This window comes from Lynx canadensis, chromosome B2 (genome assembly GCF_007474595.2).
Source record: "Lynx canadensis isolate LIC74 chromosome B2, mLynCan4.pri.v2, whole genome shotgun sequence".
NCBI classification, from domain to species: Eukaryota; Metazoa; Chordata; class Mammalia; order Carnivora; family Felidae; genus Lynx; species Lynx canadensis.
The window spans coordinates 11,002,988-11,027,222 of NC_044307.1; the positions used below are offsets into that span (position 1 = coordinate 11,002,988).

At 40.6% G+C, this 24,235-nt stretch overlaps 1 protein-coding gene across 5 annotated transcripts in view; it reads left to right on the forward strand.

Moving 5' to 3' along the window:
• Positions 1-119: 119 nt before the first annotated feature.
• Positions 120-24,235, forward strand: part of DEK (DEK proto-oncogene) — a 37,831-nt gene continuing 13,715 nt past the window's right edge. For 2 of the 5 annotated variants that reach the window (XM_030314763.1, XM_030314765.1), the window contains exons 1-7: positions 6,603-6,684; positions 7,101-7,260; positions 10,475-10,576; positions 10,825-10,934; positions 11,904-11,998; positions 13,848-13,968; positions 18,904-19,092. In XM_030314763.1, coding sequence (XP_030170623.1) covers positions 7,110-7,260; positions 10,475-10,576; positions 10,825-10,934; positions 11,904-11,998; positions 13,848-13,968; positions 18,904-19,092 — 768 coding nt within the window. In that variant the 5' untranslated portion in view covers positions 6,603-6,684; positions 7,101-7,109. Of the gene's footprint in view, positions 131-6,602; positions 6,685-7,100; positions 7,261-7,976; positions 8,017-10,474; positions 10,577-10,824; positions 10,935-11,903; positions 11,999-13,847; positions 13,969-18,903; positions 19,093-21,100; positions 21,229-24,235 lie in introns of those variants that run through there. The other 3 variants (XR_003968732.1, XM_030314764.1, XM_030314766.1) reach the window with 3 other exon arrangements.

Sequence of the window (24,235 nt, forward strand, 5' to 3'; positions counted from 1 at the left end):
TTTTATTTCATGCCAATTATATCTCATATAAAATGTAAGGAGAGAGACAGAGAGAGAGAGAGAGAGAGAGAGAGAGGAAAGAAGGAAGGAAGGAAGGAATGAGGGAGGAAAGAAGGAGAAAAAAAGATAGGTTGCCTGTATGAATAGCAAGGAAGAGTAGGTGATAAAGCTGGACAAGTAAAGGCTCAGAGCGTCATACATTTTGTTGCAGGTTTGAATTCTGTCCTGTAATATGGGAAGCCAACAGAATGGTAAACATGGGTGTGATCTAGATATATCTATTGCCTAAGACAACACCCCATTTGGATACTCTTGTGACAATGTTGATGATTTCTAGCCAACTTGTAGTAGAAAACACTTCACTGCCTCTGATGTTATGACCTGGCCAACAGAGATGGCACTAAATATAATCTAAGCACTGAATATTAGTCCATAGGTACAAAAGCCCCCTTCGCCACAGATGATCTTAGTTGACAGTCAACAAGGGAAATAATACCAAAGCTCCATGCTTCTCTATTTCTTTGGTTTCATTCAATGGAACAGCTGATAAGGATATACTCATGAACTATGTTACAAACAATACTTGCTAAATATAGAGCAAAATTACATACCAGGGCCAAAATCTGGTAACCACTTATCCTTGGTCCTCCAGCTTTTATGATCACACCACCATTGCCCTCGACTTCTCCTACTGCTTACCTTGAACAGCCTTCCCTGGCCATTGTCACAGCAAGAATATCCAGTTTATCAACCAACTGGATATTGTTGCAGTCACATATTTTCAAACCTAATCTCAAATTACTAAACTGTGTACTTTGGCCAGCTTCTTTCTACCAAAATAGAGTATGATATCTTGTTTTTAGAAGGACCAAATGGGTCACTATATTTATATTTATGACGAGGTTTAAATAAGAATCTGGTCATCAGTTTATTCAAGCCATGTTAATTTACTGAGTTGATATATTGCTGGAAGGTCTTTAAATAGCATCCAAACAATAGACTCATGCCACTAAGAACCAAGAGGGTTCATTTCAATTAAACAAATATTTTTAAAGTATCTACTATGAGTCAGGCACTGATCCAGGAACTGGGAGAGAATAATAAATAGCATGGACATGTCTCTGCCCGTGAAGCTTATGGTCTGGGAAAGATAGATATGTGCATGTAAGAGTTAGATATGTGTATGAGAAAGATAGATATATGTGTGCAGTGTATGTAAAAACTTTCTCAAGCCAAAATGAGAAAAAAAAGTTTTAAGAATCAGCGTTGTTAGTATTTCCAAAATAAAACCAACACACAAGCACTGTTCATCTCAACTGTGCCTTATCTGGTTGCAATTATCAGACCCTTATGTGCAGAGACAGCAACGCTCACCAATTATTCCACATGTGCCCCCATGTTGCCTGGATTCCTTGCAGTTCAGTGGGGTCTTATGACTAATCTGGCCACTGGCCAGTGAGCAGAACCCTAGAAGAGCAGGAATGAGTCCTCCTCCTGTTCTATTCCCCTAGCACCGTGAACTCCAAGCACTTGTGCAGAGATGGCGGCTCTACAAGATCAAAGTAGCCTAGACCAATGAGTAAACCACTTGAATAGAAGCCCTGGGAGTTGCCTCAACTGACGGAAAGCTTTATAGAATAAGAAATAAACTTTTGAGGTTAAACAAAGCTGCTAAACTGCTGTAAAGTGAACTTTTGCCAAATTAACCTGCCCAGTCCTAACACATCATCTCGTCACGTTAAACAAAAAGTGTTCTGAATCTTCGTGATGAGCGAGTAATAAGAATTAGGTGTGCATTCCTTTGGCAAATATTCATTAACCGCTAACTATGCGCGGGGGAGGGGGAGGGGGGGCTGCTTCAGAGGGTGATAATACTGCGATGAATAACCCAAAGTGCCTGCAGCTACAAGGAGCTTACGTTTTAGTGGGGAAGACAGACAGTAAAACTTTTGGGTAGTGAAATTCTGGATCTTGACCCATTTTCACTAAGTCTCACCCCTTTCGTTGCCTGACCTTCTTCCCTGCTCAGCTCAGATTCTGTGCTCCATCATTATATCCAGTGTCCTGTCCATACCCTCAACTCGCTCCTCCCTCTCTCCTTTCTTCGTACTTGCCTGGCAAAATCCCAACCTGGTTGTACCCAAACCTTTGCCATATTCCCAGCTACTCCCAAGTAGATGAATATAGCTGGAGGAAAACCATAAGCCTAACTGGTGCTTTGACCTCATGAACACCAATGTCATTGGGTCCTTCTTGAAGCATCCTGGCAACCACACTACCTTCCCTAATCCACTCATCCCCATTCTCCAGGACTAGCTCGCATTTCCTCTCTCCTGAAACCTCCCACGATCTCCTCCCACGCTCGCTGTCAGTGATTCTGCTCCTGCTTTCACTGAGAAACGTAAAGGAATAACTTCTAAAACTCCCACTTCGTGTGCCAAACCCCACCCAGCGCCTGGACCCATAGGCTCTACTTTCTCTCGTTACTGTGTAGAAAATGTCCACTGTCCCATCCAAGGACAACCTCTCATTTGTGGTCTACACGGAGATGTGCCACCCAGATCCCCCGTCAAGGCAGGACCTGCTGCGCAGCCGCAGAGAGCCCATCTATCAGCTCCCTCCGGGTCTGCTGCAGCCATGGAGTCACTTGGCCTGAAGTCATGCCCTTTCTGGGGTGGCGTGCACGCAGTGGCTAAGCAAGACGGGGTTCTGAAAGTCCGACCAGGAAGGACACTCTGAAGAGCCCTCCTCGAGAGCTCCCCACGGGATTGGCGGAGGCTTCATCAGTTCTGCCTAGGTTTGACCTCTTCTTCTGCCCAATCTTGCATCCCTCCCTTCCTTTCACAGGTATTGATCTCCCATAACTATCTGGCACCCCAACTTCTGCTTCAGTATCCACTTACAGAGAAGCCAACTTGATATCCCTACCGTACCTACCTTAGATCAGCTCCAGCTCCTGTCCCCTCCCTCTCTTTCACCATGAACTTTCCCCCCTCTACTGATTCATTCCTATCATCATATGAACATTCAGTAATCTCCTCCTCCTCCTCCTCTTCCTCCTCCTCCTCCTCCTTCTTCTCCTTCTTTGAGAAAGAGAGCACACATGAGCAAGGGAGAGGGGCAGAGGGAGAGGGAAGAAGAGAATTCCAAGCAGTCTCCATGCCCAGTGCAGAGCCCAACGTAGGGCTCAATCTCACCACCATGACATCATGACCTGAGATGAAATCAAGAGTGGGATGCTCAATGGACTGAGCCACCCAGGCGCCCCTCTCTCTTCTTAAAAGCCAAACTCCTTTTGAGCTCCTGCTCCATTTCTATGCTCCACTGAACAGGAAAATTCCTAAAAAGTGTCTAAATCCATTTCTTGCCTACCTGTCTCACTATAGCCTCACTCCTGGCACCTTCACGAATATCAGCCCTACAGAAACAGCTGTTGTCACTGATAACGCATCATCGTGATAGCCAATGGACAATGCCCAGTTCTCTTGTCACCTGATCGTTTAGCAGCTTCTGACCCAAGTGATCACGTTCTCCCTCTTAGACAATCATCTGGCTTCGTTCTGAGACACAGCTTTCCACGATTTTCCTCCTCCTTTCCTGGCTGCAGTAGCTCCCTCTCCTTTGCTGGTTCTTCTTTCTCTCCTGAATTTCTAAACACTGGAGAGCTCCAGGGTACAATCCTGACCCTCTCCTCATCTTTACCATATTCACTCTGTTAATAATATCAGCCAGTCCCGGGGCTTTGAATACCATCTACATGTTGACAAGTGCTAAATTTATATCTTGACTAGAGCTTCTTCCCCTGAATGCCAGACTCTCACATCCAACTGCCTATTCTGAATCTCCATTTAGATTAATAAGAATCTCAAACCTAGTAGGTCCAAAACAAAACAACTGATTCCCTTCCCCACCTCCCCCATCAAAGAAAAAGGAAGCCCTGTCCCCCACCCCTCAACCAGAGGTCTTCCTCATCTAGGTAACTAGCTACTCCATTCTTCTAGTTATTGAACCAGAAAACAAAAGTCATCATCGACTCCTCTCTGCTTCTTATACCCTACATTCAATACGTGAGAGGATTCTTTAGAATCTCCAGTCTTTCTCCAGCACTCTCATTTATTTAAGGTCTCTTTTCACATGTCATCTTATTAACAGTTATCAAATATGCAAAATAAAGTCCCGTCCACCTTACTGGTACTTCCTATCTTCTTTAGCCTGCTTTACCTTTAACAAAATTAGTCACTCAATACAGTCACTTATTTGTTCATTGTCTCAACCAGAATGCAAGCTTGAAGACTGCAGGGGCTTAGTCCTGATCCCTAGCTCCCAGTGATGGGCAGGAGGCAGGTGCTCAGCAAATACTTCTGAATGATACATGAATGAATGGAAAAGTATGGAAAGGGAACAGTGATGGTGTAGGGGTAGCAGAAGCACATGGGCATAAAGCTAAATGATGTGAAGGTGCAAACCATTTGAAGATGGAGGGAGAAACGATCCTGGCAGGAAAAAAAGTAGAAAGCTCAAAGGTAGGAATGAGCCAGGCTTTCTGGGGGAACATCAAAGAAGGCTTGTGTGGTTGCAACAGCCAAAGGTCTCAGAGAGGTGAAATGTCAACAACTAGATTACATAGGACTTTGTGAACCGTAAGTATATTTTTAAGTTTATTTATTTTGAGAGAGACAGAGCAAGCAGGGGAGGGACAGAGAGAGAGAGAGAGAGAGAGAGAGAGAGAGAGAGAGATCCCAAGCAGGATCTGCATTGTCAGCACACAGCCCCATGTGGGGCTTGAACTCATGAACCATGAGATCATGACCTGAGCTGAAACCAAGAGTTGGTCACTTAACCAGCTGAGCCACCCAGGTGCCCCCCACCCCCTGCCCCGAACCATAAGTATTTTGAATTTTCTTCCAAGTATGGTAAGAAACCACTGAAGAGTTTTAAGCAAGGGAGTACCCAACCTGAGATTAAAAAAAAAAAAAGAAGTCACCTTGGCTGCTGTGTGACTAGCGGGGGGGGGGGGGGGGGGGGGGGGGGAGGGAGGGGGGAGGGGGGAGGGAGGGGGGGTGGTAATGTGGAAGCCACCCGAACAGTGAGGCTGTGTGGAAATCCCAGCAAAAGAGTGAACAGAATTTGAGTGGCATCAGTAAAGTGGGGAAAATAGTATAAGATTTGAGGGTAGAAACGACTGAATTGGTTTGTTCTCGTTAGGGGCACAAGAGGAAAAGATAGGATTCCAAGAAAATGTCTCATTTATGCCCTGCAATCTGGAGTCCATTCAGGCAAATTTAACTCATCCTATTTCCATGAAGTCCATTGAGTAATAGGATCCTTTGGACAGCTGTGGTTGAGTAGGGGGAAGAAACGAAGGGCATCACATACAGAAAGGGGCAGAAATATTACATTCGGTTTTGGTAACGATGAGTTTTCAAAGGTGTCTGCCGAGCTGGCCTAGAACTCTGGGAGGAGGGTCTGGAGTGGCCGATACCGTATTTCCTGTTATCTCCCTCCCTCTCTCTCTCTCTCTCACACACACACACACACACACACACGCGCGCGCGCGCGCGCGCGCGCGCGCGCACACACACACACACACACACACACTACTTTTAGGGGCCTAGAATGGGCAACACCGTACTTCCTGTATTATCTCACACACAATTCCCCTACATTTACGAGCGTGGATTGGGCAATACCGTATGTCCTCTATTATCTCCCCCATATTTATGGGTCTGGACTGGGCAATCCTGGACATCCTCTATTATCTCTCTCACACACACCCCCTACATTCACGGTATTACTGGGCAATACCGTATTTCCTCTAGTATCTCTCTCTCTCTCTCTCTCTCTCTCTCTCTCACACACACACACACACACACACACACACACACACCCCTACATTTACAGGTCTGGAAATCGCGCGCACAAACACACTCGCTACATTTACAGATCTGGAAATCGACTTGTCTCTGGTGACGTGAACTTCGAACTTGGTTGGGTCTTTTTCCCTAGGGCGCAACTTAAACAAGGCATGGGGTCTTCCGAAATACAGCGGTTTCAGGGCTCACCCCCAGCACGATCTCTGGACCCTAATGGAGATCACTCATTTAGTAATCCCTTCAACCTCTGTGAAATACTGCAGGTGGCGACTTCCTGAGATGGAAACTTCTCTACCACCAGCCGCCCGCCCCTCCCGGGCGCAGGCTGCCCCCCTTTTCCGGGCAGGAACCGAGGAGACAATGCCCTGGCAGGCCCCCTAGCGTTCTCGCGGCCAGCCCCGCCAGGTCGGCCGGCCGACCGGCCGGGACGCGGCCCGCACGCCTCCCCAGCGGAGAGCCCAAGCGCCGGCCCGCGCGGCCCGGGAGCGCGCCGTCCCTCCGCCCGCCACCGGGGCGACCCCTCGCGGCCCCGCCCCACCCCGGCCCGGGCTCCCCGCGGAGGCGCCCGGCTGCCCCGCCTCCCCCACCCGCGCGCGCCAACTCCCAGCTCGCGGCCCTGATTGGCCGCCGCATTCCCGCTTTCCTTCCCGAACCGCCATTTTGAAAATCTTGTTGATTCGGGGGAGCCGAGAGCGCGGCGCGAGCGTCACGCCAGAGAGCGGCCCGCGCGCCTCCTCCTCGGCGCTCGCCGCCGCCTCCCGGAGCCTCTTCGTGCCTTCGCGCGCCAGGCCCGCGGCGGCCGGCACCGGCGGTGAGGGCTGCGTCGGGGCAGAGGAGGCCGAGAGGGCGCCGCGGGCCCGCCCGCACCGCCGCGGCCATTTGGACGGCGGCCTGGGGCGGGGGGAGGGGACGCGGGGCGGCCGGCGGCGGTGGCGGCGGCGGCGCGGGCCGGCGCGAGCGGGCGGGGGGCGGCGCGGGCCCGGCGGAGGGAGGGGCGGCTCGGCGCCCGCGGTTTCCCGCCTCGGGAATGCCCGCAGCCGGAGGGAAGCCGTCCCCGGGGAGTAAGCGCTGCTGTCCCGGCCGCGGGAGGAGGCAACTTTGAGGTCGGGTTTCCCGCGGCCCCCGGCGTCCTGGGGCCGTGAAGGGTCGGGCAGGTCTCGGTGGCCGCCCCGTCCCTGCCGCCGGGGCCGAGGGGACCGAGACGTGTGGCTTTCTGCCCGCCCGCAGGTCGACAGCATGTCCTCCTCGGGCCCAGCTGCAGAGGGAGAGGGAACCCCCGCCCAGCCCGCGTCCGAGAAAGAGCCCGAAATGCCCGGCCCGAGAGAGGAAAGTGAAGAGGAGGACGAGGACGACGAGGAGGAGGAAGAGGAGGAGGAGGAAGAAAAAGGTGGGAGAAAGTCGCGTCTCTGGTGATGGATTTCTCAGAAAACCGTTTTCTTGCCTCCTTTTTTTGCGCCTGGAGACGGTGAATCGGAGGGATCTCTGGCGAGAATGTTGGCGAGATTTCTCCCTTTTTGGTGTTGAGCAGTGGCAGAGAATTGGTGAATTCCGGTTGGTAGAAAATAGCTGTTAGCGTTATTTACGCATTTGGGAGTTGCGGTTGACTTGTGGCCAGCAATCTGCGTTTGTAACGTTTTCGTCATTTGACAGGACGTTTCTAAGTTTCAGATCTGTTCAGATCTGTTTTTAAGACTTGTTTGTTGGCTTTTGAAGTCGCTAGGGTTGCTGTTTTTAATTTCATCTTCTGCTAATTTAAGTACAGGTGTTTTGCCTTTTGAAGTTCTTGCGAGGTCTTTCCTGAAACCACACATGCAGACGTGAAGACGTTATTCATGCTAGTCCTGGAGATATTTTGACAACTTTTCATGCATCTGCTGAACTTCAGCAGAGGCCCTTTGCAGAGGCTTGGGGGAGTTCACTCTCACGGGGAAACACCAGTGAAAGCTGTTGCTGCTCGAGAAAGTAGTTAAATACGAAAGCGGTGAACTGTGAAAGAGCTCCGAAACTGGTCTCAGTTTTAGAGTTGCAGGAGTGCACTATTAACCATTATTTGCCTGGAGGCCTGAAGCAGGAGGACCTTACCGGATGCGGGACTGATAGAGCATCACTTTCTCCAACATGCGCGGGGCACTACCACTTCCGGGTATGCCAGGTTCCTAAAATGTTTTCCAGTCACTTAAAAAAATCTGTATCACAGTTCTCTTAGCGTCCTCTGATGATATTAGACCAATCCAGGTTTGTTTAATATGTGGCTCCAGCCAAACTTGGGAAGAAGTTTGAAGTGTTCGTTCCAAACCCGGGTTTAAGTGTCCCATTTCTTTTAAGCCTCAACCAGCCCCAGGTCAGCATTTTATACCTACGATCTGGGTTGAGATTACACGGCATGCCTTTTTGTTTGTTAGAAGTGGTAGGTGCTCTGAGATCGGAGCATTTCCACATTTAAGTACTGAAGCGGTTGGAGAAAATTATAAATTATTTTTAAGTTATTCACAGTACAATAACTAAAAATTGGCTGCGGTATCTCAACTATTAGTCCAAAATTTTCTGAGTGTTTTTACCTCCGATTTTTTGTTTGTTGTTTAGTCTCTTTTTAAAGACCAAGTTTCTATACCACAGGGATGATGGATTCCTCTGTCAGGAAAATAATTATAGAAATCGTGTAAAAATACTACCTGTGGCTGATACAGTAATGCTTAGGGGCCAGATGATCGTTCAGAATGCGATTTTTTTTTTTTCTCCAGAATTACCCCCAAGCAATTCTGTAGTTGTTCTAATTGAGTATTCTGTTTCCTTCCTTTGACATGTTTGTGGAGCAACTAAAATTGTGAAGGTTTTTATCCCAGTTAGCCCTGAAAATTTGAATGTACTCCTGGGGCATCTCAGAAACAGGACAGCACAGTCTGCCAAAGAAGGGTGGACTTGACTTGGGTGGGGAGGGACTAGTATAAAAGATGACTCTTAGGTTTGTGTCTTTGGCAGCTGAGCTGACAATATTACCATTTTCTGGAAAACATAATTCACAAAGGTGAGCAAGTGGAGAGGATTCCGAGTTCTGTTTGAGCGCACTGAGTGAGGTGCCTGGAGGACGTGAAGTGGAGCTGTCCACTGGCGGCTCTGACAGTTGATGTGAAGCTTAGAAAGCTCTTGACTGGATGCAGATCGGGAGAGCCAGTAGCTCATAGATGGTAATCAGAGGCAAGCAAAATGGTTTAAGTCAGTCAGGGTTTCAGCAGCAGGATAACAGGGATTGCTTTAGAGTGTGTTTTCTTCCCTCTGCACACCATTGCCAGAATATACCTGCCGGAATCCCTTTATCCTTACTCATTTTTTCTGCGCAAATCCTTATGTCTCCAAATCTTTCAAAGCCACCTCCAAATGTTTTGATCGTTTTTCCTTAATCCAAAAATAATTACTGTCTTCAACTCGGAGAACTTTTATTTGTATCTTTCCTAAGGTGTGTATCACCTTCTCCTTGGAGTATATTTGTGACTAAACACCACCAGTAGACGTGATGTCTTTCAGGATATTCAGTATCTTCATCATCTGTTCATCCCCCCCCCCCCTTAGTATCTAGTGAGGCTTTGCACAAAACAAGCATTCCGCTGAATGAATGAAAGGACGTTCAGTGATAGAGTGTTCTCTTTTTTATCTGAATTTGTGTCAGTGGGTGTAAATCATTTTAGAAATTTAAGTTTAAAGGTTTAAGTTTTGAAGTATATGTTATATGTCTTTTTTAATGTTTTTAAATGTTTATGCATTTTTTTTTAATGTTTATTTTGAGAGAGAGAATGCATGCACAAAGAGAAAGGGTGAGAGAGAATCGCAAGCAGGCCCTCTGCTGATGAGCCCTACTTGGGGTTCGATCCCAGGAACCATGAGATTATGACCTGAGCCAAAATCAAGAGTCAGACGCTTAACCAACTGAGCCACCCAAGTGCCTCTCTAGCCTTTTTTTTTTTTTAAAGCAGTCCACACCATAAACAGTTTAACTTTTTTTAGAATGATTTATGACCACTGTTACAAACATTTACTGAACTACAAAATAATGTCCTCCCAGTCAGTTGCAGTAAATGTGAACTTGTAGAATTTTGCCCCATTTATAGCAACATTAGGCTGCTCTGCCTTAGCTAAGGTCCTTGTTTTTCTTTCGTCAGCTTGCTGAATTATTGCTTTCTTTGTATGTTTTTTGAAGTTCTTATAATCTCAGCCCAAGCTAGCTATTTGATGATGTACCATAAACTAAATTGCAATCAACAGAATTAGGTCTAATTAAAGAGTCGGCCTTGGTGATAGTTCACAAAGTGACTGGACTTTCATTAGCAATAATTGTAGTTGAATAAAAGTTTTTTGCTTTCTGATTTTTTTTTTTTAAACTGGATCCCTTTGTGACTTGCCAGGCAAATAAAATGTTACTCTAAAAAAAGATTTCAGTGATGTTGTTAACTTACTATTTTTCATCTCTCATTTGCTTCTCAAAACCATGCTCAGGAGAAGAGTAAAGTATTAGAGATTTCTGCAGTTTTTCCTTATATGTTTATCCGATAAAATTAATATGTTCTTTAAGCTTCTGGTTATTTAAGAAGTATTAAATTAATTTCTAGAAAAGAGTCTGATCGTGGAAGGCAAGAGGGAAAAGAAAAAAGTGGAGAGATTGACCATGCAAGTCTCTTCCTTACAGAGAGAGCCATTTACAATTGCACAAGGTAAGTTTATTCTGTTCTTTTCACTTTACACTAAAAATGTTTAAATATCAAACTTATGGTCAGCAGTACTCAGTTTTTAGTGTTTACTAAGTAGTTATATATTAATGGTATAATTTCATTTAGTTTGCCCTATTGAGCAAAAGCTATAAATAAATTATGCTGTAAAAATAACCATCATTAAAATAACTGTAAATCTATTAACACATAATAGTGCTTAACTTTAATTATTACGGTGTGTTTTTTCCTAGGAAAAGGACAGAAACTTTGTGAAATTGAAAGGATACATTTCTTCCTGAGTAAAAAGAAAACGGATGAACTTAGAAATCTACATAAACTACTTTACAACAGACCTGGCACAGTTAAGACCTTTTTTATGTCTTTAATCTAGTAACATATTTATGTATTTGTGCAATAGAAGCATATAATTTTAGTTCTGGAAAGGACTTCAGCAATCAACTAGTTCAGTTTCTGTACCATACAAATGAACAAACTGAAACACACATTTATTAAATGATTTATCACAGAATACATAGTTGGATATTAGCAGTTAGGATTGTAATATCCAGGCTTTGTAGTATAGTTTTTATGCCAAACTGAATTTTTTTTAATTGTGGTGATTTTAGTGATCTTTAAATGTATTAGAAGAAATTTATTTTGGGAAGGTTTCCAGCTATTCAGAAAAAATGATAAAGTATAATTGTATCTCATTTTGAGCAAATATCTGATAAATTAGGTGGTAATTCTTTGGGGATTTGTTAAAACAAATCTATTTCATATAATTGAGGAAACTTTGGGTTTTGCAAGGACAAAGTGAAGTTTGATGTTAGAATCTTGTGTGTTATCTCATTTGATCTCACTACAATCTAATTTACACAAGTCTCATTACTGTTAAATCGTATAACTTTTGGATATTGGAGGTCTTCTGTTCTTTTCAAAAAATAAAATCCATGATTCTCTCATATAAGAAATAAATATTACTAGTAATGTGTATTACTTGGGGAAAGGATCTTTTTTTAAGAAGTGACTTTCCACATCCCCTAATACTGTCAGATAACATTTAGTTGTAGTTCTCTAATTGTCAGTAAAAATTCCCAGATGGAAATTTGTTCAATTCAAATTGTTATTTTTAAAGAATTAAATTTTTAAGCCTTTTATAACGTTAATATTTGAGTGACAAATACTATTTTCCGTTGTGAGTTAAGAAATGTTGAATAAACCAATACTATAACTGGGAAACAGATTTGAAAATACAAATGTTGGCTTTGAATTTTTCTTATGTACATTACTGGGTAATAAATAGCATTAATAATAAAGGAAACATTTTCAGGTGTCCTCATTAAAGAAGAATGTGGGTCAGTTCAGTGGCTTTCCATTTGAAAAAGGAAGTGTCCAATATAAAAAGAAGGAAGAAATGTTGAAAAAGTAAGTTATTTTTACATGTATTGTGTTTTGATCAATGTATTTTGAGTTAATTTTTAAACATTTAAATAAGACCATCCAAACATTTTTAGTGGACTGCTAATTTTTTGCTTTTAATGCCAAGATCTTAACATTCTTTGTTAAGATCTTGGGATCTTTGTTAACTTGGGATATTCATTAGTTTCCCATAAGTAGTTACTGTTAAGATTATTGAAAACTCACATTAAAAAATGCTTCTATTTCTTAGAAGCATACGCAAATAAGTCATTCAGACAGTTCAAAATTCAAGTCTTGGGAATAGAGTGAAAAATCCACCACCCTCCTTTATCTCCTGCCAGCCTTTCTGTTCCCCCAACTTGTAGGTACCATTTAAACTATTTTGAAAATAATCAATTTGATGAAAACGTGTTCTTTACCACAATGCAAGCAAGATGATATATTCTTAAGAGCTTTTGTTTATTAAATCCTTTATAGTTTAAAAATAGTAAAGAATAGAGATGATTGTTCCTTCATCACAGTAGGAGTGCTGAGGGGAAAATCTAGTATTTAATCACTATGTTTGGCTCCATAGCTCAGGGGTTAGAGCACTGGTCTTATAATCACCAACCAGAAAAATTAAGTCCATGAATTTTATAGTATTGAAAACTTCTTACGTTATTTTCTAGCGAATTAGTTTATTCCTTTACTACCTTTAAAACTTAATTAGTAGGGGCACCTGGGTGGCTCATTTGGTTAAGTGTCCCAACTCTTGATTTCATCTCAGGTCATGAACTCCTGGTTCATGGGTTTGAGCCCTGAGTTGGGCTCTGCACTGGTATCTTGGAGCCTACTTGAGGCTCTCTCCTCTCCTTCTCTCTGTCTCTGCCCCTCCCCTGCTTGCAAGCACGTGCTCATTCTCTCTGTCTCTTAATAAATAAACTTTAAAGGGGTGCCTGGGTGGCTCAGCCAGTTAAGCATCTGACTTCAGCTTAGGTCATGATCTCACAGTTTGTCGTTCAAGCCCCATGTCAGGCTCTGTGCTGACAGCTCGGAGCCTGGAGCCTGCTTCAGATTCTGTGTCTCCTCTCTCTGCCCCTCCCCCCGCTCGTGCTCTGTCTCTCTCTGTCTCTCAAAAATAAATAGAAATGTTTAAAAAAAAATTTTTTTTTAATTTAAAAAGCTTAACTGGTAAATAGTGTTTTCAATTTATTAATAATCCTATCTGGTTGTATTTTATACATTAATCAAGATTATTAGGAAAGTGCTTTTTATTGTTTTCTGGAAAGTACTTCTCATATTCAGAGAAACATTAGATGCTTTTTTTTTTTTTTTTAAAGGAAGGACTTATTTTTAACTTATTTATTTTGATAGAGAGCATGGGAGGGGCAGACAGAATGAGAGAGAATCCCAAGCAGTCTCCGTACTGTCAGTGCAGATATCAGGACTGTGAGATCATGACCTGAGCTGAAGTCAAGAGTCAGATGCTTAACCAACTGAGCCACCCAGGTGCCCCTGGGTTGGATGCCCTTTTGTTTTTTGTTTTGTTTTGTTTTGTTTTGTTTTTAGTGTTTGAGAGAGAGCATAAGTGGGTGAGAGACAGAGAGAGAGGGAGACAGAATCTGAAGCAGGCTCCACGCTCTGAGCTGTCAGCACAGGGCCCGATGGTGGGGCTTGAACCCACAACCGTAAGATCATGACGGGAGCTGAAGTCTGACTTGACTGGCTGAGCCACCCAGGCGCCTACCCCCTGCCCCCATGCTTTTTTTAATGTTTGTACCTGAGCGACTGTGGTTAGCTATTGCCTTTATGTTGTGGAGAATGTTTATAAACTTTGCTACGTAACAAACTTGGTTTCTTTCATTTTCTGTTTTAGGTTTAGAAATGCCATGTTAAAGAGCATCTGCGAGGTTCTTGATTTGGAGAGATCAGGTGTAAATAGCGAACTGGTGAAGAGGATCTTGAATTTCTTAATGCATCCAAAGCCTTCTGGCAAAGTGAGGACCAATTTTTACTATTTCAGTAATGAATCAGTTATAGTCTGTCCTTCCTTTCTCTTTTTATGGAACAGTTTAGTTTGTTAGCAGCATTGCTTCTCAACATTCAGTAGTGTCTTCTGCTTTCAAAGAACATGCACCAGTTTCATGATAGAAATAGCATAGGAGGCATATAGATTTGTCTTCTTATCAGATACAGAAGATAGAAGATTAAGAAAAATAATTATTAACTAAGTTAATGTCAAATGGACAGAAATGCAAACTAAGTATTCAGGGTTTTATATCTAGAAGGAACTGGAAGAACAGAAACAGGTTGAATTGAGGGTGAGGTGTTAGGCTGGATGGGGAACGTATGCAACCTTCAACCAGGTGAGGAAAGATAAGATGGGCATATAGAACTGGGTATTTTCTAGACACTGGAATAATGGTTGGAAGTAAAATGGCCTTATACTTTCCCCCACTCTTCCTAAAATTCAGATTAGGTTTGCCTTAATTGTTTAACATAGGACTCGTTACTGACTTCAAATGCCTATTAAAGTATTACTTACCTGACTTTGCACTTTCAGTTTTTGTTTTTTTTTTTTTTTATTTTCTTTTTTTTTTTTTTTTTTAATTTTTTTTTTTTTTCAAACGTTTTTTTTTTTTTTGGACAGAGAGAGACAGAGCATGAACGGGGGGGGGGGGGCAGAGAGAGAGGGAGACACAGAATCAGAAACAGGCTCCAGGCTCTGAGCCATCAGCCCAGAGCCTGACGCGGGGCTCGAACTCCCGGACCGCGAGATCGTGACCTGGTTGAAGTCGGACGCTTAACCGACTGCGCCACCCAGGCGCCCCATTTTTTTTTTTTTTAAATATTTATTTATTTTTCAACGTTTATTTATTTTTGGGACAGCGAGAGACAGAGCATGAATGGGGGAGGGGCAGAGAGAGAGGGAGACACAGAATCGGAAACAGGCTCCAGGCTCTGAGCCATCAGCCCAGAGCCTGACGCGGGGCTCGAACTCACGGACCGCGAGATCGTGACCTGGCTGAAGTCGGATGCTTTACCGACTGCGCCACCCCGGCGCCCTGCACTTTCAGTTTAAGTCTGTCAGTAAATATTTTCATAATCTTCCTCATTTTGTTAGCAAAGAAATTGCGGAAAATTCTAGAGGACCTAGGAGTTCAGGGGAAAACCATCGGTAAGAGAGGGGAGAGGGCATAAGGATTAGGAACCAGAAAATAGTTCTGGAACTTTGGTTTTATTTGCTCTTGGTATGATTTACCATTAGCTGGAGAAAGACAGATAAAGAATATTTTTGTCATATAGCTATAAATCCAAGGGCTGTGGTAGGGGTTTTTTTGATTTGGTTTTGGGGTTTTTTTATGTGTTTTGAGTTTGCTTAAAAATGAGAGATTCCCTATTTTTTAAACTTTTACTATGGACAGACCCGTACTTCTTAAGAATTTCATGTGACAAATTGAATACCATTTTCCCAGAAGCCATTCAGAAGTTGTTTAGGTTTTGAGGGACATGTTTACATTCTTTTAATCAGTGATTTTGAATGTGTTGGTTTTAAGACCCAATTACCCTCTTAAAAATTCATGAGGACTCCAGAAGCTTTTGCTTATGTGGGTTATTTTGATATTTACTATGTTATAAAGTAAAACTGAAAAAATTTTATTTATTTTTTTGAAAAAATTTTAAATACCAGTAAGCCCACTACATGTTAACAAAAGTAATGTATTATATGAAAAATATACTTCCAACAAAAACTAGAAGAATGGCATTGTTTTATATTTTTCCAAGTCTCTTCATGTCTGTCTTAAAAGACCGCTATATTGTTATTTGCTCTGGATTTCAATCTATCGCACATTGTTTTGCTTGAAGTATGTAAAGAAAATCCAGTCTTACCCAGTATGTAGTTAGAAAAAAAGAGTGTCTTTAAAAACTTTTACATAATTATGGATATTCTCTGATAGACCACCAGAACTCCACAGTGGTAGTTTATTAAAGGTTAGTTGTAATGTGGTCTCTGAAACCTACATTCACCAGGTGGAAATTATTGGTTTTTTCAATTGTGCAGATCTTCCAAATGTTGGCACGTTTCCATTAAACACTGTCAAAAAGTCATTAATTAATAAAATCACTGTCTCCTCAGAAAAACCTTTAGGTATTAGGAGGCTGTTAAGTTCATGGTTATGGACGTGAATTTTCCATATGAAGTTTTGAAATTTATTATTGGCAATAAATACCATCAGTTATTTTCTTTAAAGTGACAGGCTCACGTTCATTTTGAGAACATGTCTTTTAAATACCTAAGTCTGAAAAGGCATACTTTGACGGTTCTTTTACAAATGGTGTTTCATGAAAAAGGTGGCTGGCTCAGCTCCCAGCTCAATTGTGCAAGTGCTTTTTCTTGAGAAAACCAGTGAAGTTCAGTATGTGGCAAACGTGTTTGAGGTGTACCTCCCATTTTGTTACCCAGATGTCATAAAGTCACGTACTTAGAGGTTGAGAGTTAACATCACTAGTATTTATTGATTCATCAAGGACATTCCAAAACACCTTTTTCTTTTCACTTCTAGTGTGTGGTTATGAGGAATATAATGACTCCTAGCAGTTTGCTGCCTCTGCCTTGATTAGTACTAAAGTGCCAGCAATTTTACAACCATCTTTGCTTTTGCAGTCAGTACAAATATCAGTCAGTACAAAACACAGTGAAGAGAGAAAATAATGTCTTGATGTTATCATGAAAATAATTTTGATACTGTGGGCTTCTAAAAGGGTCTCAGGAAACCCTACGATCCATGAACCATATTTTGAGAACCACTCTTTCAGTCTTTCTTATGGAATCTAACTCTTGTATCCACTTTTCATATCTGCTTCTGTGATGATTACTTCTTAATCTATTGATATCAATCTCAAGTTATTTTCTGTACTACCTACATTTTTGTCATTTAAGAAAAACACTACAAACTCATTAGTAACTAATTTTTGTCCCCATAGTAATAAAATTATTGAATTAACATTGTTTTACTATCTTTTTTTTGTTATACTTCTAGTTTGATTATTTTTCAGATTTTGTTTCCAACAAGTGATGATGCTGTTGACACTGGGTTCTGGTTAAGGTTTAACTGTTTTTAGGACCAGTACAGGAAGGCTCTAAAATATTTATATATTGCTGCTTCTTTATTTATCTTTGGAAGTTGCATTTTCTTGATTGGTTACTTGAACAGTTTAACATTCTTTCACTTTCCTGTGTAGATTATCCTGCACCCATCCAGTCTTCTCCTTTACTAATTCCTTATATAGATTATATTCTTACTGCCTGTATCTGGTTCCTGAACTGAGATAGTAAGGGATACCACACTTTTCTAATATATTTGAGTCCTGGATTTCATATATTGATTGAATAGGGAGTTTGGACAATCACAGTCACCTTTTCTCCAGAATTTATCCAAATGGATTTGGTTCCTGGTACTAGCTGGTAATTGTAACAGGTTGCATAACAAGGATATCCATATACGTTCAAGGAAGTTTTTTTATAGAAACTTACAGAGAACCCCTCTGAGAAATATCAATGGTCTACTAACTTAATTTTTTTTTTTAATTTTTTTTAATGTGTATTTATTTTTGAGAGAGAGAGAGAGTGTGATTTAGGGGAGAGGCAGAGAGAGAGCGAGACACAGAATCTGAAGCAGCTCTAGGCTCTGAGCTGTCAGCACCTGAGCCGAAGTCAGATGCTTAACCAACTGAGACATATAATCACCCCATACTAACTTAAAAATCTGAACTGACGTAGATTGGCTGTAGGCCAGTCAGCCTTTAGGAAGAATAGGTTGTTTGGGCAGCTAGAGGCTATCTTATGGATTGTACATAACCTGAGAACAGAACATACACAAAACAGCCACCTTATTCTTAATTTTTGTGTAGGTGACAGTGACCCCTAGACTGGAAGTTTCTAGGAGAGAAAGAACCTGCGGTTCTGCCAACTTCATGAAAGATAGTGCCTACAGTTACCACTAACATTTATATAACTGTATATCATAAGGTTATGTTCTGGGATTTTCCTTACAATTTCTGCTTATTGCAGAAAATAACAGGAAAAAATAAAAATAGTAGATACCTAGAATTTCGGAAATAATTTTAATTCCTCAGTGTATATATTTTCAGATCTTTTATGCAAGATTTTATGGTTTTCAATTTCAGAAGTTAGCAAATACTCCCCTAAGAAAGCATTTAAGAATTAAATTTGCTGGTTAATATGATCAAATTGTTTCTTCACATGGTCTCTGCTTTTTAAATATGCATGCTTTAATTGAATATCAAAGTAATAGCAGTACATGTATTTTGTGTTTCTTAATTAGTTTCATAATTAACATACCCAACACTAATTGCATATTTAGAGTCAATGAGAATATAAACCTGACATTAGCAAAAGTAGAGCCCAGAGGTAATATGAATACAAACTATATAGTTCATAAATTCAGGATGTGTAAAGTGAGGTTTTATTTCCTTTATGGATGGTTCTAGTCTTTGATTAGAGCATCCCCTAAAGCAAGAAGCTCCTCTGGCATGGCCATTAATGCTTACAAGGAATGAAATGAATTGTAAGTCTAACTCAAGATATTGCCCTTGACCACATGTAAGTAACTCTCTGAGCTTAATCTAGTGTGTACTTGGGCATCTAATCCTAGTCAGAACACAGAGTATGTATTTCAGCATTTGGAAAGAGTCTTGCCTAGGTGTGAGAATACAAATGAAGGGGTATTGGTAGTTCAGACAGAAAGATTTACTTGATACATTAAAGATGAATTGTTGTCTGTAAAGCTGCTAAGTTTGGCAATATCCCCTGAGATGGAACAAGAAGAATAATTGAGTTGAGAAGTAGTTACCAAAATGATTCACTTGGAAATATAATAGCCCATTGTTGTTATCTTTATTGTACACAGCCATTGCCAAAATCTAAGAAAACTTCTAGCAAAGGCAACAAAAAGGAACGGAACAGTTCTGGAATGGCAAGGAAAGCTAAGCGAACCAAATGTCCTGAAATTCTGTCAGATGAATCCAGCAGCGATGAAGACGAAAAGAAAAACAAGGAAGAGTCTTCAGATGAAGAAGATAAAGAAAGCGAAGAAGAGGTAAAATGTTGGGTGTTTGTGGGTTTTCTCATTTCTTTCCATGGGAGAGTTAAATATTCCTGTCTTATGATAGGTATAGCCAGAAAACAGATTCTAGAAACTATCTACCGTATTGGTTGTTTTTAGTTACAAAGACAGAGAAATAGTTAAGTATAAATTCTTTCCCTCATGGAGCTTTTGGTTTTATGGCCATGTGAGAGCTTGGGAGTTGGAAGAGTGAGGTTGGTGTGGCCTGGACTTGAACTGGACCTTGAAGATTAGAGTAGATCAGTGGGGAGTGGAAGAGTGTGTGCACGGAGCCATTTTATTCTGTTTTATGTAGAAAGCAAGAGGTTTAAGAACCACCAGTTTTTCTCAACTCATTGGGGATGATTTAATGATCATAATAGCATTTGAGTTTTATTTGGTGGGTGGGCAAGTTTTGTACCACTTAGGAATCCCTGCCATTTTCTTTTACTTGGGAATATCAGTAAAATTTTGAGAGCATTAAGTTTCCCAAGTGAAACTTTAGGAAAAGGAGAGCTCTGAACCATTTAAAGAGTTAGCTTATACCCTTTCCTTGATATGTAGCTTCAGTCAAGGAAGTGACTTCTTATTATTGCTAATAATGTTTTGATAGAGACTCTTTTTTACTTTGTTTTGGTGTCCCCTTCAGTGGTCAGAATTTGCTCTGTAAGTTGGGTCATCTCCTTTGTCTTATTTAGGGACTTGATTAATTGGCTTGACTTTTTGGACCAAGATGATTCTTTTTTGTGGAGGGCTATCTGGTGCATTATAGTATGTTTGCCCACTAGAGGACAGTAGCACCCCCCCCAACTTCTAGTTATGAAAATCAGAAATATCTGTAGACATTGCCAAATGTCCCGGTGGGGCGGGACAACCTCCAGGTGATAACTACTGGATTAGAAGGAATAAAGATGTGATGAACTGAGTGTGTATTTGTTTTTAGGTACTTAAATCCATGATTATTTTAATGTCAAATTTTTAAAGATTTCTATAAAGCTAAGTATAAAGTGCTTCATAACTTAAAAAAGAATATTACAAATCTAGCAGGTGTTTCATAATATATTTTTGGTGTGAAGGAAGATGAATAATCTTAGCCCTAAGGTTTTTATGGAATAGATTTTAAGGACATTAGGAGGGAAGCATGTTTGTTTATATGTGGATGTATAATAATAGCAATTTTGCAGTAATATTCTTCAACAAATTTTGGGTTACAACTACATGTATTCACTATGCTTCCTAAAACCTTTAAAAAAATTTTTTTTTAGTTTTTTTTATGTTTATTTAGTTTTTGAGAGAGACAGAGCACAAGTGACAGAGGGGCAGAGAGAGAGGGAGACACAGACTCCAAAGCAGGCTCCAGGCTCTGAGCGGTCAGCATGAGCATGAGCTTTGGAAACAATCTAGGTACAAATTCCAGCTCTACCTTCAAGAATGATTTTGGGCAGATTACTTATAAAGTCTATACCTCAGCTTCTCATTTATAATATGGGGTTTATGGCAGTACCAGTCTTAAAGGGCTGTATTAAATGACTTTATTTAAAGCACTTAAGAGCAGTGCTTGGCAAAGGTACTGTATGTAAGTATTAGCTGCTACTATTACTTTTGTCATATGTAATATTCCTAAATTTAATTTTCCTGCCATTTAATGACTAAGGTGTAGGTTAAAAAGTGAGGGTATTTTATACTCATTTTCACTTGTTTTCCAGATTACTGTCCCATTGTTCCAAATAGAATTCTTTGAATCTTGTGAATATAAATGACCCCTGATTGATTTGTAATCATATTGGTTCCTGGATAATGATCACAAGTGGAACTTGTCCTAATTTTAAATCAAAGCCTTTCTACAGTGTCATTAAAAAAGGGTTTTGTGCTAGAAACCCAGGTTAAATGGTGAAAAGCCATGTAGGAGAAAAAGAAAACTAACAAACTTCATAAAATACAGTCCAATAGAATCTGGACTGAGAATTGCTTTTTTTTAAAATTTTTTTCTTTTTCTGATAAGTCTCCCTCCAACAACCATACAATTATTCATTGCTCTAAAGGATATTTCAAATTTAGGACTATACTCCTCAAAAACTTTATTCAAAAACTGATTCTGTTCCTGCGAAAGGCTCTGATTGCCTTTGAAAGGTAAGTACTAGCAACAGGAGCAGTATTTCTCTGGTAACTGTGTTTTCCCTTACTCTTTCATTTTTTCGAGGACTGAGATAAGTGGCAACCTTGTTAGGGACTTCATAAGTGGCAGTATTTTTGATTATTATGATGAAAGGGCCTCTTTTTTAAGAGGTCATAAAGAAGATTGATAGGTTGATTGGAAAAGTTGTGGACTACCTGTAGATAGAATTATTTTGCAGATTCTTTTCATAGAAGATTACTAAATTAATATTACTTATTCTGCTTATTTTTTGAGACAGATTTTTCTTTTATAAATAAAAGATTTCTCCCCCATTAACATTAGATTCTTGGAATAAGTAACTATGAATGTGGGTAGATTAATCTTTTGTTTCCTCTGTAAATTGAGGGCTTTGGACTATTTATAATCTAGATCATATTGCTAAAGTCAGAACTCTTACTCAAGCAGAAATCCAGTTCAAGTTACAGTTGTCTATTGACCAGTTATGTGAGGTTGAGTGTTAGTCACCTGCTCATGACTCATAGTTAGCTGTGTGGAAGACTAGGATATTTAAAAGTAAATTTATTATTTCTTCACTGTAGGATTGAAGTCACTGAAAACCACATGGTTGAAACAGAATTGGCAGGTTTTTAAAAAAGTCTTCTATAGGAAAACGTGTCACACTTAATCATGTTAGCCAATAATTGCTAAAAAATTTTGTTGGAAGTTCTCTGTACCTACCTGTAGCTCTATTTTTGTGATAGGTAGTTCATGGTTCACAGCGGTTTTTAATCCTCCTTTTCTTGAGAAGTAATTCAAATAAGTTGCTCTTTCTTTCCAAGAGTGACTTGGGTAGTAATTCGTTTATAAAAGGGCCACATTAAACTTCTTTATCATTTTGGTTCTTGGAAATTTGTTTAATTAGGTCAGTAGAAGGAGAGTTGCTTAATTCTAGAATTAGGAAATTTGTAGATGAAGTTTCTTAAAAATGAGGGAATAAGAAAAATGACAGGTTTAGTTATTTTCTATAAACTTACTCTGAAAATCATGTGGCTCCCATACTGGATTAGCTACTTTCAGGGAAGATTGCTAAAATGAGCCAGTGAGCTTAAACCATGCTTAGGTATGCCGTTTACCATAAGTGTTAGACCTTAGGCACAGAGAAGTTATTGGAGAGTACAGAAAAAGAAGCAATGCTTCCCATTGGAGAAAACAGTTCTCATGACCTCTTAGACCCTTAAAAGCATACTTGATTTTTTAAAGTTTTATTGTAATACATCTTCAGTTTTGGCTTATTTGTGTTTTTATAACACCTTCTTATCGCTAGAAATGTATACAACAAACTGAATTATTACTTAGTATTTAGAATCTGAACCTTCCCATACGTATCAGGAATGTCTCCAGTTGCGAACACTTAAAAACCTTACTAGTAATGTCCAAAACAGGAATTCCTTTTTCTTCCATGACAAGAAATCCACAGACGGGCAATTTGGGGCCAGTACAACAGCTCAAGAAAGGTTGTCAAGAATTTGAGTATCCTCTTTATTCCTGAGCCACCATCTTCATAAGGGGCACTTAACCTCATGATCACAAGATGGTACTTTTACCTTAAGGCACTGAATCCCTGTGGCAGAGAGAAGAGCAAAGAGCTTTCTTCCAGTAATGTTTCACTTTGTTGTTTTTTGCCCCAGAAGGGATTCCTTTTATCAGACATCTCCGTGTACATTGCCTTGGCCAGAACTTTGTTACTTCTCTACCTCTAACTGCAGGGGAAGCTGTGAGATCCATGTGTTAGCTTTCCTGAGTCTGTGGGGGAAGGAGGCATCCTGCAGTGTCAGCCAGATCAGAGACACTTTGAATTCTAGTGTTTGGTAAACTTCTATATTTGTACCATTCAGGGAATTATTTGGTGGTAGTGGGAGGGTGAATGCAAAAGTTTTGTTAGTCCTTAATTATGTTCTAAAATATAAGAACCCCCCCCCATAATAATTTGATCAGAGGAATTACAAAACCATATAAACTATTGAAATCTTTCATTGGAAGGCAAAGTTAATAATCATCATAATAAAATCTTGAACTTGCTTTCATAATCTTTTGTGAACTATATTAAGGCTTGCACATTCTTTACTCTTGGCACTCTTGAGTTTTCTCAGCCAAGTTGTTAAAAGAATAGTGTATTTTAAGCTAATTTTTATTTTGTTCATCTGTTCACCCAGTACAACCTTTCTGCTGTGAGGACAGGATTCTGGCTCTGTGACAGGCGTCTTTTTTGGAGACCCTCCTTCAAGAGCCCTGCTGCCTATAAAAGATAGGTAAGCCTTTTCTCCCAAGATTTTTTTTTTTTTTTTTGCCTTCCTTCAAAAAGTGCTTGTGTCATTCCTCTGATTCTATACCTTCATGGTTACCAGAGATCATGGAAAATCCTCTTCAGATTTTTAAAAATTTATATTATTAATCTTTTACAAATTTAGATTATAGTAAATGGTACTATCTGAAATTAATGGCACCTGTCAATTTTTATGTTTCCCATTAGCACATCGAAACTTCCTACAATGCTAGATGGCTCTGATTGAACTACTCACAGCAGATTCAAAATAGCAAGCCAGAATCTTAATAAATCCTGTGACAACTTGGACACTAGCCTTCATTTTTTTTTTAAATTTAACCACCTAATTTTTTCCCATATATTTTGAATAAAAAATTCAAGTTTTGGCTCCTATTTGATTAAATAACTAAATGTTAACTCTGAGTACCTCCAACATTTTTCCTTTGTAATGACATATAATGTGTTTTGTTATAATTACTAAAATTTTCAAAAAAACTTTGTTTATTCATTTTTGGAAGACAGAGACAGAGCCCAAGCAGGGGTGGGGTGGAGAGAGAGGGGGACATAGAATCTGAAGCAGGCTCCAGGCTCTGAGCTGTCAGCACAGAGCCCTATGCGGGACTCGAACTCATAAACTGTGAGATGGTGACCTGAGCCAAAGTCGGACACTCAACCGACTGAGCCACCCAGGTGCCCCT